We start from the raw sequence: 15,935 nt of genomic DNA, 5'->3' as shown, positions 1-15,935 counted from the left end.
GTTACACTGTCGCATTCGGAAACTGTAACTGCGTTTTGTGATTGCGCAATTTCAATAGAACACAGAACGGAGAGAAGCTGGAAATGGCTAAGATTATGAAGTGAAAGAGAGAGAGAGAGAAATATAGGAGGAATGGAGAGAGATAAGAATGGAGATTCTAGAGTCGAGTCGAGTTGAGTTTTTCATAAGCGTGGCGCTGCTGTGATTAATATCCAAGGAATGCAGTTTATTGTTGCATGGCGCAGGAGTTGAGGCGTGGCAGCCAGAGACACTTGGTCAAAAGGGGGCATCAAGAGGGGGAGGGGAGGAAGAGGTGGAAGGAGGGGGGCACATGTTAGTCAAGGGGCAGCAACGTAGAGTCAACTCTTGAGTTCAACGCAAATTTGTGTGCATTATTTTTTGTGTGTTGCCGCAAAGCTTTTTTCTCGGCTATTTTAGCTCAGTTATAAATTACGGCGGTCCAAAGGCAAGCTCTGTGTGTGTGAGTGTGTGTGTGTGTGTGAGTGTGTGTGTGTGTGTGTGTGTGTGTGTTGCTTGCATAATCTGTATGCTGAAATCTTTGGCATCCACTTGCGCATATGCAGCGAGCCAAAGCAAAGGCAAAGAGGCAAGTGCAACTTCAGACTCAGCACCCAGTCTCTTCCCCTTACCCCACACCCCTCCACACCCCTCCCCTCACCAGCTCTTAGTGCCCGCTAGAACAATAGCCAGGGCTTGGACAATGCAGCGGGAACTTAGCTGGAAACTGAATGGCCGCCACTCTCATAATAGAGTCATAAAATTTTAGTGCGCCGCTTGGCAAAATTCACCCTTCCTCACTCTTTGGCCCGTGCAACCCCCCGTGGCGCCACAAGCACAAGTAACCGCATCCCAGAGTCCACAACAACAACCACAACAACAACCACAACCACATCCACATTCACATTCACATCCATGTTCACATTCAAAGTCAAAGTCAAAGTCGTTTCGCTTTGTTGGCCATTGTCCAGGCCATTTAGTTTGGGCCCATAGAAATACGTATATAATTGTGATTAATTATACGACATAAAAATGTTTTAGATTCAACATTTTGATGCATTTATTAACCGAAAAATCACTTGAAATGAGCGGTTTTTAAACATTCTATGCTACTTGAGAGCCCGAAGCAGGCAAATCCATTGGGAATGGGAATGTTTGTCGATCTCCACACACACACACACTCACACACACACACATAAGATCATAGATCTATGATCAGTTGTAATAAAAAGTTGGCTTACTGGGGCGTTACTGCAACTGCAACTGGGCTTAAAGGCATGCCAAGTTCTTCTTGGCCTATCATCATGAATACTTTTGTGAATTGTTTTGAGTCATTTCGAATCGTTTTGCAGGAAAATGCAGAGCACTTAAACAAGTAGTTAAGTTGCATAATGATTGATTGTATCGTTGTTCAAATAGCTCGAGCTAATAATAAAGTAAAATAAGCTAATAATAAAACATAAATACTTGTAATAAAGTTTAAAAAATGATGCATAAATAAGATAATAAAATAAATTTAATAAAGTTTAGTGAAAAAATTAAATTTCGATGCAAAATCAATTAAAGTAAAAAAATGAACAGTGAAAAATAAATTAAATTATTTAAGTGCAAAATATTTTGATGCAGAATCAAATTAGAGGCCAAATAATGGTCAAAATGATGTTCCGCAAGGAAATTGGTTAAGTTTTGACAAAGTTATGACAGCTTGAAGTATTTGGGGACGTTTCAAGGGAGTAGTACGTAAGTTCAAACGTCAAGTGTTGATGCAGAATCAATTAAAAGACCAAATAATTTACAAAATGAACCTCCGCAGCGAAATCGGTTGAGTTTCAGCCAAGTTATGACGGTTTAATAATTTTACAAAATTGTCAAAGAGAAGTCAACATAATTTAATGTTGATGCAGAATCAATTTAAAGTTCAAATATTGATAATTTCGACATTTCGCAAAGAAATAGGTTAAATTTTGACAAAGTTATGATAGTAAATAAAAGTTATAAAAGTTAATTGAGTTCATAGGCTGCCACAAGTTACATGCAACATAACTGACTGTCTGACGAATTGTCCGATTGCCTAACTGACGAACTGTTTGCTATTGGCTTTGTCTGTCTGTCTGTCTGTCCGTCTGTCTGTCTGTCCGTCTGTCTGTCGGCGACAATGGCGCACTTAAGAAGCAGCTTCGTTATCACACAACATGTCAGCACATGGGAATTGTAGCCAGCTGAAGAAGCCGCCTAAAAACAATGAATGAGGACAACAACAACAACAACCACAATAGCACACAATAGCAGCAACAACAACAATACATCAACTGTGCCTGGAGACGCATTTCATGCCCATCAAATGCATTGACATTGAACAATTGCGCGTAATGTTGTCGTACACTTGACAAGCGCGCAAATTGTAGTGCTACCTGTGCCAGTTGCCAGTTACCAGTTGCCAGTTGCCAGACTAACAAACTAACAGACTAAAAGCAACCTGGCTACAATCTACCAAGCTGCCAAGCTATCAGACTGCCAGCTCTTGGCCAGGCCAAAGCGAAAGCTTGCATCTCAAAACTTTGACTATTATTTGGTCTAGCCAAAAAAAAAAACCACAAAGGTTAATACGAAAAAAAATATGACGCACCTGAAATACACTTTATTTTTCTTTATGAATTTTTTTCTTTTTACAATAAAAAAAATGTTTTTAAAGAACGTTTCTACTATATACTAAATGATTAAGTGATCCGATGGAATCCTATTAAACACACAATACATTTTTATAATAACAGATGTGACTGTACCAAATTTCAGCCATATTGCTGCAGTTATAGATCAGTTCATATAGAACACGAATAACATAATAAAATCTTTTAATCAAATGTTACACAATTCTCAAAAATATCAATAATACCTTTGGAAAGTGCATAAAAAAACAACAAGTTGGACAGAATTTGATGGAAATTGTCAGAGTTGTCGTTGATTCGTTGATGCAACATTGTTGCAAGCCTAATGAAGCGACGACATGGACAAGCAGCGACATGTCCATTTGCCAAATACGAATATGCCACGACAAGGCTCAACTAAATGCTATCCAGATTAATAAGACCCATGTCAGTCAATGTGGGGGTGATGTTCAAATTATCACAGCATAGTTGATTTTTAATTTGTTGAATCGAATGCAGGTCGAAAGACAGATAGCTAAAGTCAAATGTCAGCAGAAATGCGACGTTCTAGACTCCATCCATATCCATATCCATATCGTTGACTACCAAATTTGGCAATCCAATATTTTGCAAGCCGTTAAAGATTTGCGCTTGGAAAAAACGAACTGTAAAATGCATTTTTGTTGCCATAAATGGAAGCGAGTTAAGGAAAAAGTAAGCAAGACGCACGATAAAAAGTGCAAACTTTGTGGCAACTGCGAACCACAAATACACGTACTGCCAGAACAACCACCAGCACCACCAGCTGAATCAGCACCACCAGCACCACAAAACAGCAGGCAATGGGACTGGGAAATCGACGAGTATATTGCCAATGCTAAATATCGTGTTATGGTTTTTCTTTATACAACAGAAACTGCGTATCAGTAGCCTAATTGCAACCTTGGTCTATAATTTTCCTATTTTCCTATATGCATTGTTATGCCAATTACCTTAGCAATCATCAAGTCTTAGAGCAGCTGGAAAAGTTTATCGTAATTCCCATTTTGAGGGCGTAAAACTGCAAATTACTTAAAAACATTATAAAAACAGGGCTGAAATAAGGTAGATAAAGTTATAGAAACTGGGAAACGAATAAATATTAATTTATGAAACTATTAAACGTATTACTTTTACCTAAACTTAATCCAAACTAGTTGCAGGAATCTCTTCTCTTAAAACTAGAAAATGTTTCGGTGAAACTAAAGCAACAGGAGAAACTATGAGTAAAACACTAATTTTAAATAAAACTGAAAACAGAATCGGATTTGTATATCAAAGAACAGCTTATTATTAAGCAACTTAAAAAATACAAGGGGGCTCCGCCTCGTGCTCGCTTTGCTCGCCATTCCACAGTTTTATATTTTGTCAGATTGATTGAGATATCTCAAAAAACACAAAAAAAAATGTTATATTATACCAAAATTTGATTTTCAACCGAAGGTTCCAAAGGCAGCTGTATAATATAGTCTTATAGCCATTTTTACTGGCCACAGGGTTCAATTATAGATTTGGTTGCAGTAACACAAGCTGAATATAATGTAGGTATTGAGTATTACCCGCAGAAGTAGCGTTAAAGAAAGTGCCTATTAAACGTCCTCTAGATAATGATTAATTGAGGAACTATAAACCTATTTCCTCACTGCACCTTCTGTTAATTGTAACCAATATAAATATTGAATATAAATATTTAACTTTCTATCGATTGATACCAATGCGACCTTGAAACCTCTTTTATATAAATGCAAGTGTTGAGATGTTTCGTTGTCAGTCAAATTCAAATCAGTTTCAATGGGTGACTATAAGAAGAAGAGCTGGAAGCACCTCTATCAACAGGTCAATGAATTTTGGCAAGTGTTGCGATATCAAAAGCATCCAGAGCACTCATCAGTTTACTACAATCGCTTACAGCTCATGTAAAAACATAAAAAATAACTCAATTCATATTGTTATTTAATAGATCTTTAAATGTAGAATTGTAGGGAACTTTCCGAATAAGGAGGAGCGTCGTTCGCCCATTCGTCGTATTTGGCATATCTTTGTTTTATTTCATATTACGACTTTTAGTTTGACACTTTTATGGGCGCTGCCGGAATCCTCGGATAGTATAGTCGATTTGGGTCAGGATCTCTTATGGATTATTGGGGTTTGTATCAATGTAACTTTTTTGAATTATTTGGGCCTATATAAAAATTAAACAGTTCATTAAAAAATAAATATTTTTTTAAATTTTCTATACTTTTTCTAGACTTTGTACTTGACCTTCAAGTGGCATTTTCTTTACTTTTGTGCGGATAGCGTGGACGAAATTGTCGATGAGATCGATAAGTGTCATCGAGAGTTGAAATGTGATCGAACTGCAACTGAAATACGTGGTCAACAACGTTATCTCTTTCTGCTCGAATCAATTTTATTTATGGCTTGGCATATTGGCTGTATCATGTTCGATAGTTTGGCCCTATCACAGCCGCTTTGGACCAAACAAAAATTGCCCTTTCATGCCATATATCCTTTTAACTGGCACGATCCGGAGAAACATCCATTGGCTTACATTATCGTTTACATCTGGCAATGTTTTGTGCTCACCTACAATTTGACTTGTGTTCTGTATATAGATTCATTATGCGTTCACATCTTTCTTCAGCTCGGCTGCAATCTAAAGATCCTGTGCCTGGAACTTCAAAGTTTATGCCAGTTGAGTCGCAAGAACGAACAAGTCTTTCGTCAGGAACTTTACAGATTGATTGAATTTCATCAGCGAATTATCAGGTATGTATAAGTTTGATAAATCAATTAGATTTTTTTATGAGAATATTAAATTTTGAATTTGCGTTGAATATACTTAAAAATGTTACATTTATTATGATTATGATTACAATCTTAATCTACGTGTTTTACTTGTGCTCTGTCAAGGTGTTCGGTATTGTTTAACAAATGTATACTGTCATATTGCCGGCCCTAAGTGTTTCATTTTGATTTCAATCATAGTAATCAAATTGAAAAAATTGATAAATGATATGTCTCATTCGGTTTCCATTTACAGTCTTGTTGATCGTACCAATAGAGTCTTCTATGCCCCAATGATAATGCAGATGATTGCCTCTTTTCTCATGATTTCCTTGTCGACATTCGTGTCCCTTGTCGCCCGTCATGAACCCTCGGTGGCAGCCAGATTTGTCATATTTATGGTGTTATCATTCTTGCACCTATCCTACTGGTGCATTGCCGGTGATATGGTCACCGAGCATTCACAGAAAGTAGCCCACGCTGCCTACGAGGTCTACGAATGGTTACCCTATAAACCGGAAGTCCAGCGGGATGTCATGTTCGTCATTCAACGGGCACAATTGCCACTCAGCATGGTCGCCAGTCCTTTTCCGCCCTTTAATCTCTTCAGTTATATGTCAGTAAGTATTACTAATTGTTGGTATTTATCAGATTTACATTATATTCAATATTTATCAGATACTCAAACAATGTTATACCATTTTGACGGTACTGCTGGAGAGCCTGGATTAAGTAGTTTCTAAGCGACACTTCAAATGCAAGGAAAACCTTTAAAGATCTTGGCTTAAATAGTTTTTATGTAACGGCTAAAATTTTGGTTTAAGTACTTTCATTACGACACCTAGAAATCAAACATCACCTCCAGGAAACTTGGAATATCCTATGAGACAGCTATTACTGAGATTATACCATCAAAGAACATGGTTTAAGTAATTTATATTTGACACCTAATAAATGGAAATATATGTATAAATAGAAAAAAAAAGACCCCGGCTTAAGTTGTATTTATTTGATTTATATTCTTATATAATCTTATATAACGATACCAACCGAAAATCTTTAAAATCTTCATACATTTTTGGGAGATTTTCGGTTGTTTTCGGTTTCTGTGGCACCCCCGATAATATTGATTACAATAATAATAAATAAAACTTGGCTTACAAAAATCGCTTGTGACAGAAATTTTGACTTGCATAGTTGCTTTCTCAGAAGTTTGACCAAATTCAAACTATCATAACATTGTAAAAACTGGGCCAATTTTAAAGCGGAATATCATTTTGATCATTATTTGGCCTTTTAATTAATTCTGTATTTATGTATAATTTTGTTAATTTACAAATTTTATTTTTTAGGGACGTGATTTGATTTCAATTGAAAATTGAAAATTTTAATATTACTTTTCAACTCCTTACATGGAATTTACTATAAACTTACGCTTTAAAATTGATTCTGTCAAGATTGAAAATGTCATTTCTGAAAATCGTGTTTTGGTAGCCTAATTGGAACCTTGCACTATTATTTTTCTATTTTCCTATTTATTTCTATGTGCATTGTTGTTGTTGCCAATTGCCATAACAATTATCGAGTCTTACAGCAGCTGGAAAAGTCCATAGTAGTTCTCATTTTGAGGGCGTAACATAGTAAATTAATTGAGAACAATTTAAAACTAGTCGGAAAGGCTATAGTCGAGATCCCGACCATAGGATTCCCGTGGCTTATTTTTATATATTTTTAAAGTACTTTAAAGAAATGGCTACCTAATAAGAACTACTGCATACTTTTAGGTGATTGTATTGAGATAATAACTTTATTATTAACTTTGGTTAGCTATTACTGCCGTTCTACTTGTCCGATCTTGCTGCGGTTTAGTGATATTATAGATAATATTAATAGATAACGTTTTTTACCATAAAAAAATGTATTATCTTAAAAACTTTGGGTGTGGTGGTCTTTTGCGATTTCCGGGGGCGGAAGGGGGTGTGGCTTAAATTCGAAACAAATTTGATCAGCTTGTTGTATATAGAAATCTGTGTGCCAAATTTGGTTGCTCTACCTCTTATAGTCTCCGAGATCCTTTTGTTCATACAAACAGACAGACGGACAGACAGACATGGATCAATTGACTCGGCCGTTGATCCTGATTAAGAATATGTATACTTTAGGTGGTCTGCCACGCCTCTTTTTGCCTGTTATATATTTTCTATCAAAAACATTATACACTTTTTTGGTCATTTTATTGGCCACAGGATTTAATTATAGATTTGGTTCCAGTTACACCTGCTGAATATAATGTAGGTATTGAGTATTACCCACAGATGTTAGGCTTACGAAAGGGCCAATTTAACTCCCTCTAGATAATGATTACATGAGAAACTATAAACCTATTTCCTCACTGCTCCTGCTGCTATGGAAACGTAAAAACTAACCTTGGTGTTTTCTAACCTTGGTATTTTTTAACCTTGGTATTTTCTAACCTTGGCTTTATGATATAAATATAAAAATTAAATATAAATATTTAATTCTTTATCGATTGACACCAATGCGACCCTGAAACCTCTTCCATATAAATGCAAGTGTTGAGATGTTTCGTTGTCAGTCAAATTCAAATCAGTTTCAATGGGTGACTATAAGAAGAAGAGCTGGAGGCACCTCTATCAACAGGCCATTGAATTTTGGCAGGTGTTGCGATATCACAAGCATCCAGAGCACTCATCAGTTTACTACAATCGCTTACAGCTCATGTAAAAAACTATTAGGAAAAAAAAACTCAATTTATATTGAAAATTTAAACATCCTTATAAGTAGAGTTTTGTGGAACTTTCCAAATAAAGACGAACGTCGTTCGTCTTTTCGTCGCATTTGGCATATATTTATCTTGGTTCATATCACGGCTTTTTCTGGTACACTCTTATGGGCGCTGCCGGAATCCTCGGATAATATAGTCGATTTGGGTCAGGATCTCTTATGGGTCATTGGGGTTTGTAAATTAAACTTATTTCTAATTTATAAAAATTACAAATTTATAAAATTTTTTTAAAATATTGTTAAAATTTTGTTGATGCCTTAAAGTAAGTCATACTATATAATAATTTTAGTAAGTGTTATTTCTATCTTCTATATTTTTTTTAGACCATGTACCTTATCTTTAAGTGGTATTATCTATTTTTTTGTGCGGATAGCGTGGACGAAATTGTCGATGAGATCGATAAGTGTCATCGAGAGTTGAAATGTGATCGAACTGCAACTGAAATAAATGCTCAACAACGTTATATGTTTCTGGTTGAATCAACTCTGGGTCTTTGTTGGCATATTGGCATTGCCATGTTCCTAATCTTGGCCATGACACAGCCGGTTTGGACCAAAAATAAGTTGCCTTTTCACTGCATACATCCTTTCAACTGGCACGATCCGGAGAGACATCCATTGGCCCACATTATCAGTTATATCTGGCAATGTTTAGTGCTTACCTACAATATGATATCTATTCTGTATATGGAACTATTATCCTCTCACATATTTACTCAACTCGGCTGCAATCTGAAGATTCTGTGCCTGGAATTTCAAGGATTAACCAAGCTGAGTCGAAATAACGAGGAACTCTTTCGTCGGGAACTTTACAGATCGGTTGAATTTCATCAGAGAATTCTCAGGTATGAACTAATTTGATAACTCTATTACATTTTCCATAAAAAATTGAACTTTTCAATTAATCGATTATCGAGTACTTCAACTCGATGATTTTTTTGACGATCTATCGAGTTGAATAAATCGATTTCCATCAACTCCAACTCGATCAAAAGTTTGGATTTACGTTTTTCAAAAAATAAATGCAGATTGAAATTTTGACACTCCAAAAAGTTGTAAATATTGATACGTTTTATATCATTCAAATAGAATTATTTATTGATATGTCTCATTCGGTTTCCATTTACAGTCTTGTGGATCGTACCAATAGGGTCTTCTATGCCCCAATGATAATGCAGATGATTGCCTCTTTTCTCATGATTTCCTTGTCGACATTCGTGTCCCTTGTCGCCCGACATGAACCCTCGGTGGCAGCCAGATTTGTCATATTTATGGTGTTATCATTCTTGCACCTATCCTACTGGTGCATTGCCGGTGATATGGTCACCGAGCATTCACAGAAAGTAGCCCACGCTGCCTACGAGGTCTACGAATGGTTACCCTACAAACCGGAAGTCCAGCGGGATGTCATGTTCGTCATTCAACGGGCACAATTGCCACTCAGCATGGTCGCCAGTCCTTTTCCGCCCTTTAATCTCTTCAGTTATATGTCCGTAAGTATTACTTATTGTTGGTATTTATCAGATTTACATTATATTCAATATTTATCAGATACTCAAACAATGTTATACCATTTTGACGGTACTGCTGGAGAGCCTGGATTAAGTAGTTTCTACGCAAAACTTAAATTGCAAGGAATATATATATAAAATAATAAGCATAAAACAACACTTTAATTTTGATTCTGAGATCTTGCTTTTTTTCTGTAGAAAATCATGCCAAATTAGATAAAAATTATGGCTTTTAAAGTTGCTAGGTCAAGGTTTGACAAACTTCAAACATTCATAACTCTGATAAATCTGGTCCGATTTTAAAGCGGAATGTCATTTTGATCATGGTTTAGCCTCTTTATTCTATCTGCATTTAAATTTTAATTATTTAGAAAATTTAATTTTTTTATCATCATAGGGTCCCCCCTTTGATATTTTGAGAATTCCAAAAAAAGTTCAAGTGAAATGTCATTTTGATCATGGTTTGGAATATCTAATATTTTTTAATTGTATTTTATAAATAAAGCTTTAGAAATGTTATGCCTAGCTTAACAAGTGCCTAAATGACACCTAGTAAAATAGTAATAACACCTGAGACACTAAAATAAAAAGCACCTATTCGATGTTAATATTGTTCAATAAAATATTTATTAAAAAATTAAATAAAAAACAACTATTGGGTCTACTTAGCTAACTTAATTTAATTTCCGCCTGAGCAACTCAATCGCTGCTCATAAAGTAATCCCAGCTACTTATTTCATCCTCTTTCTCCTGAACTTGCCCCCTGAACCAATTGGCAGAGGGTTCACTGTGGAAGCCCCATGGCAACTAAACTATTTACGCTTTTAAAACTACATTTTACAACGGCAAACGAGAAACTTATCGACTCTTCTACTGTCAAAACTGGCTAGTATTTGTCGAATTTAAAGCTAATTTTTAAAAAAGGATGCTTAAAGATATAGGCAAGTTATAGCTAATATTTTGTAAAATAGAAACTGACGTAAGATCACCATTTTTTTATTTTTTTTTTTTTTTTTATAAATAATTTATAGAAAATCTTTTACATGTTCTATAAAATCTAAAAGAGCATCAAATCTTCCGCAAGCTGAACTCAAGCGTTCTTTTCCAGTTTATCAATAATTTGGGGGCTGCTCGAAGAAAGTTTTGCAACGAGGTTGCATTTTATGCAAGCGACCCCGAAAGGTCTGCTTAGCCGAACTTGCAGCAAGTTGCAGCAACTTGAAGTCAGTCATAAATTGCAATTGTGTGGAGCATGCAACATGAAACCAACAGTGAGGAGCTGTTGCAAGCTGGTTTTGTTGGTTAGTGCAGCCTGCTCCGTCATTAGCTTGATTGAATCTTATTGTTGGCAATTAACCTGAGCAGCTAGAAGGCCAAGCAGCAGCAGCAGCAAGTTCTGTGGCATGGATAATAACTTCATTTGTTGCAAGCAACCGAGAGCACATGACACATGACACAACATGTCATCTGCTTATGCCACAACTAATTGCCAACGACAAGTCGCCACAATTAATTAGCAAAACGCCAACGGATCAAAACCACAGTCCACAAATGGAGGCACACTCTCTCTCTCTCTCTCTCTGACAATTTGCATGCAACCATGGATCGTCTAACGTGCCACAGCAAAAACTTCAACAACAAAAATATAACAGAAGGAAATCCATTGCATATTGTACACCGAATTTCACTTAGGAACAGACAAAACCAATCCCAGCCAGACAACGGACAGCAGACAACAGACAGTAAACGATGGCTAAGTCGAACAGCAAACGATTTGTCAGACAGGCATCTCTCTTGGGTTTGCCTTCTCCTTTTCTATTTTTGTGTTTTTTTTTTTTTTTTTTTTTTTGTGTATTTTGGCTGCTCATTTAAAACTGCACTTCCTACTTACGTTTGAATATTCGCAATTGCAATTGCATTTTGCCAGTGTTTACTTACTTAGCACAACCGCAGCTTCTGCGCCGCACAGTGGGCAGAAGCTGATATAAAAGTGTGAGCAAAAATATTTAAGTACTTTTTAAATTTAATAGACTAACTTTATCTCAAATGACTTTTGAAATAAATCAAAAAATAATAAAACACATATACAACATTGATAAATAATTAGCTAATTTTAGGGACAATGGAAAATTATTTCTGAGAAATACAAAAATATAATCTAAAATAAAATAAATGAAGTTTAAATATAATTAATTACAAATACATTTATAGCTCGAACAATAATTTAAAATGTCATTACAAACGGCATGTGAAGTAAATTTGGAAACACACTAAGATTATTTCTATATAAATACAAAATAAATTTAATAAAAAAGATATAAAATATACAAAATTTGAAGTTTTAATAGTAGATAAATAAATTCGCCTACACTGATAAAAAAAAAAATGTTCTAAAATCAAGATTTTCGTCTCAGAACTAAGATTTTTGTTCTAAAAAATGCGTCGAGAACTTAAAATTCTTAAATTAAGAGAGCACATCTTGATTTTAAGAACATTTTAAATAAGACCAAGTTCTAATTTTAAGAATATATGTTCTTAAAATTAAAGTCAAAAAATAAACTAAATTAAAATAATTTTTTTTATTTTCAAATTTTAATTTATTTACATTTTATCTTGGTAATAAATAAAAATTTATATTTAGCATATGGACCCCAATATGAATTAGATTAATTGCATTTATTTATTGTGATTAGCGCATTAAATACAGAAAATCACTGTAGTGCTTGGGTCAAATGTAATAATAAAATGTAATTAAATTAAACATTAATTTAAATTTTAAATAGTTATAAAAATAATATAATTTAAATTACTGATTTAAATTTATTTGATAACAAATAAATTTTTTTATTTATATGTATATTTTGTTTTAAAAAAGCAAAATAGAAGTATTTACATAATTTACATGCTTTAATTTAATGTTCAAAAAATCAAATGAGCTAAGTGTTTGCATATTTGCCCCACTGTGCTGGCAATCGCATGCAGATGCAGCGCCTTTGTCATGACATGACAGCAGCCTAATTCATCATTATGAAGCTACACGGCCTGCTTTGGATTTTGCCTCTTGTGCCTCTGGAGCTCAATGAGAGTTTTGTCGCGACTTTCGCTAGACGTTGCATGATGCCATTCCTCTCACTCCCCCTCCGTCTCCTCCTCCCTCTTCTCCTCTGGCGATCTCGTTAGACGGCGTGCCCGTGATCATTGCCTGGTTCCATGACGATCCTCAGTGATTCATTCATGCGCAGTAGTTGGATTTTTCGCTTGCATGCAGCTGACAATGATGATAATAATGATGATGCATGTGGCATTCGATCGTGGCAACACAGGCAAGGGGATGAGGCGTAGAATCGATGGCATGGGGAATGGGGAATGGGTATGGGGAATAGGCAATGATTCGCCTGTCGGCATCAACAACGACGACATTATCGTCAGCCTCAAGTCAGAAGTCAGCGATGTCAGTTGAGCTCTCTGTACCTCTTCTTATCCGACAATGTATCTTTTCTTTCTTTCAGTGTGGGCTTGCCGAATCCCATGGAAAGTTATTGAAAGCCTGTAAACGTCAATCTACGAGCATTGTGTCTTGTTTTCTCAAAATATACATATTGCCACAGCTCAAATTGTGCCTCAATAAATCAAATGTACTCGTATCGAGCTTAAGCTTTCAGTAATTAAAGTGCTAGATATCTAAATCTAATTAACCCCAAAATATGACTCTTAAAAGTCTATAAATATCAAGAAAAATTCAATTATAATTTAAAAGCTTTTTAATTTGGCTTAAAAAACCAATTTTCATTCAGTCAAAAAGAGTTTTTGAAAATTTTTAGACTGTTTTATTTATAATTTTACTTAAGAGTGTTTCTTAACCTTTTCGATTAAAATGAGTCTTAAAGAACGATTAAATTTTAAGTACAATATAATTTACAAGATTTTCAAAGAGATTGAAAGTGAATTTTATTTTAATTATTCCAATATATTTTTTTTTTTTCATTATTCTATATTATAAAAAAAAATCACCATTATTAAATGGTATTTTTATTTTGTTTTTTGACTTTATTCTATATTTTCTTTGCTAAAAATATTGTAAGGTTTAAAAATTGTAAAATTTAGCTATAGCATATTTAAATGAAATATTTAGTTTGAAAAATTTAGAAATTTCTTTAATTTTAGTAATATTCTATTTACATATTGCTGAAATTATCTTAACTTCTTTATAATATTTTGTTCTTAACTCTTTTCAAATTTTTTGAACTCTGACATATTTTTTAAAATTGCCATAAATTGAATGTTCTATATTTTTTCTGAACTCTTGTCTGTTTTATCTGCATCTTTCGTTGCATTTCTATTTTCATTTTGTGATATGCACCAATTCGCGTGGTAAAGAAAGAAAAAGGTGTCAACTATTTTTCAGTTGAGCGAGTTGCTTAGTTAATCATCGAAGCATAGTAAATCTGTCGTTTGTGGCATGCACGACTTCATTATAAGGCAACCTCATATGCAACATCATCATCATCATCATCATTGTCATCATCATCATTATGAACTGGTAGCACTCTGATTGCCATGGCTCGTGACATGTCGACCAGGTTCTTCGATTGCTTGGCCAAAACTTCTGATTAGTTTCTGCATTTTGTTTTGCTTTTTTTTTTTCTATTTTTTCTGCTTAACTTTCGTTTTGTTTGGCTGCTCATCAAGCGCTTGGAAAATGCACGAAAATGTGCCACAAATTTGTTTGTCAACTGCAACTGCAATAACAGCAACAACAACTGACTGAAATGGCCATTAAATTCCTGGACGCTTGTCGCTAATGAAGTCATAAAACCGCATGACATTTTCGCTGCCTCCACACGAAAAACAGATCTCACTTTTTTCAGTTTTTTAGACCCCGTACTAAAAAAAAGTACAGGGGTCTATTGGGTTTGTTTTAACAAGAAGGTGGCGCGGCAGACCCTATAAAGTATATAAATACTTGAACAGCATCAACAGCCGAGTCAATATAGCAATGTCCGTCTGTCCGTCTGTCTGTCCGTCTGTATGAGCGCCTAGATCTCAGAGACTATAAGAGATAGAGACACCAAACTTGGTATGTAGTTTCCTCTATATTGCAAGCGGATCAAGTTTGTTTCAAAATTCGGCCACGCCCCCTTTATCGCCCACAAATCGAAAAATAAAATTTCATATCCAAATTATAAGAACAATTAAAAAGCTAGTGGCACCAAATTTCGTATGTAGATTCCTCTATATTGCAGGCAGGTCAAGTTTGTTTCTTTTTTGAATCGGACCACTATATCATATAGCGCCCATAGGAACAATCGGTCGAAAATCAAGTTTTAGTATGAAAAACTTTTTTGTTTAATGAGATATTGTAACCAAAATGATACAATAAGCATATGACTTGGTTTTATATATCCTGTCCAAAGTTGGTTCAAATCGGACCACTATATCATATAGCTGTCATAGGACCGATCGGGCGAAAGTCAAGTCTTAGTATGAAAAACTTTTTTGTTTTATGAGACATTGTAACCAATATGATAGAATATGCATATGAGTTAACTAAATATATTTTAATTTTTTTTTTTGCCATAGTAAGTACGGGGTCTCCGACAGTCGAGTATGCTCGACTGTAGCACCGGCCGACTAGTTTTTTCCTTATTTTGCTGGATTTTTCTGTATTTTTGTCAGACAATCCTTTCGAAGAGTGTGTTGTTGTGTTTTGGGGCGCTGTCGTACATACAATTGTTGTCGGTTGTCCGTTGTCGATTTGGACCTGGTTCAATCGTTCCAATATGCAAATCGGTTGCCGCCCGCTGCCACCCACAGACAGAGTGGTCCGAGGTCCAGAAGAAAGACGAGAATCCGTGTGTCCATGTGTCCATATGTTCATATCGTCTTCAAGATCTTTCGCTTTCGATTGCCTTTACGACGTCGTTGGCTGCGCTTTATTTTCGGCTTAGCTTTATCTGGCCAACTGATTTTTTTTTTTCTCTCTTTTTTCGTGCCTCACTTCGTGCTGCAAATATGCAAAAATGTGGCAAGAGCGACAGAGAGTGAGAGAGACAGAGAAAGAGACATTCATGGCACACGTTTCGAGGGACTTTCGTGTCATAAATGGCATAAATATTCCATCTTGACCGGG

At 35.3% G+C, this 15,935-nt stretch overlaps 2 protein-coding genes across 2 annotated transcripts; both read left to right on the top strand.

Moving 5' to 3' along the window:
* The first annotated feature begins 5,142 nt into the window (after positions 1-5,142).
* LOC117788438 (odorant receptor 65a-like) lies at positions 5,143-6,221 on the top strand. The gene is made up of 3 exons (XM_034627210.1): positions 5,143-5,471; positions 5,746-6,109; positions 6,168-6,221. Exons 1-3 carry the CDS (start codon positions 5,143-5,145, stop codon positions 6,219-6,221), a joined length of 747 nt encoding a protein of 248 aa, XP_034483101.1.
* Positions 6,222-8,621: 2,400 nt separating this feature from the next.
* LOC117786727 (odorant receptor 47b-like) lies at positions 8,622-9,899 on the top strand. Its single transcript, XM_034625084.1, has 3 exons — positions 8,622-9,139; positions 9,424-9,787; positions 9,846-9,899. Exons 1-3 carry the CDS (start codon positions 8,622-8,624, stop codon positions 9,897-9,899), a joined length of 936 nt encoding a protein of 311 aa, XP_034480975.1.
* The last annotated feature ends 6,036 nt before the right edge of the window (positions 9,900-15,935 follow it).

The sequence above is a fragment of the Drosophila innubila genome (genome assembly GCF_004354385.1).
Source record: "Drosophila innubila isolate TH190305 chromosome 3L unlocalized genomic scaffold, UK_Dinn_1.0 0_D_3L, whole genome shotgun sequence".
NCBI classification, from domain to species: domain Eukaryota; kingdom Metazoa; phylum Arthropoda; class Insecta; order Diptera; family Drosophilidae; genus Drosophila; species Drosophila innubila.
Note: the sequence above shows the minus strand (reverse complement) of the source record. Positions and strands in the feature narration are given on the sequence as shown.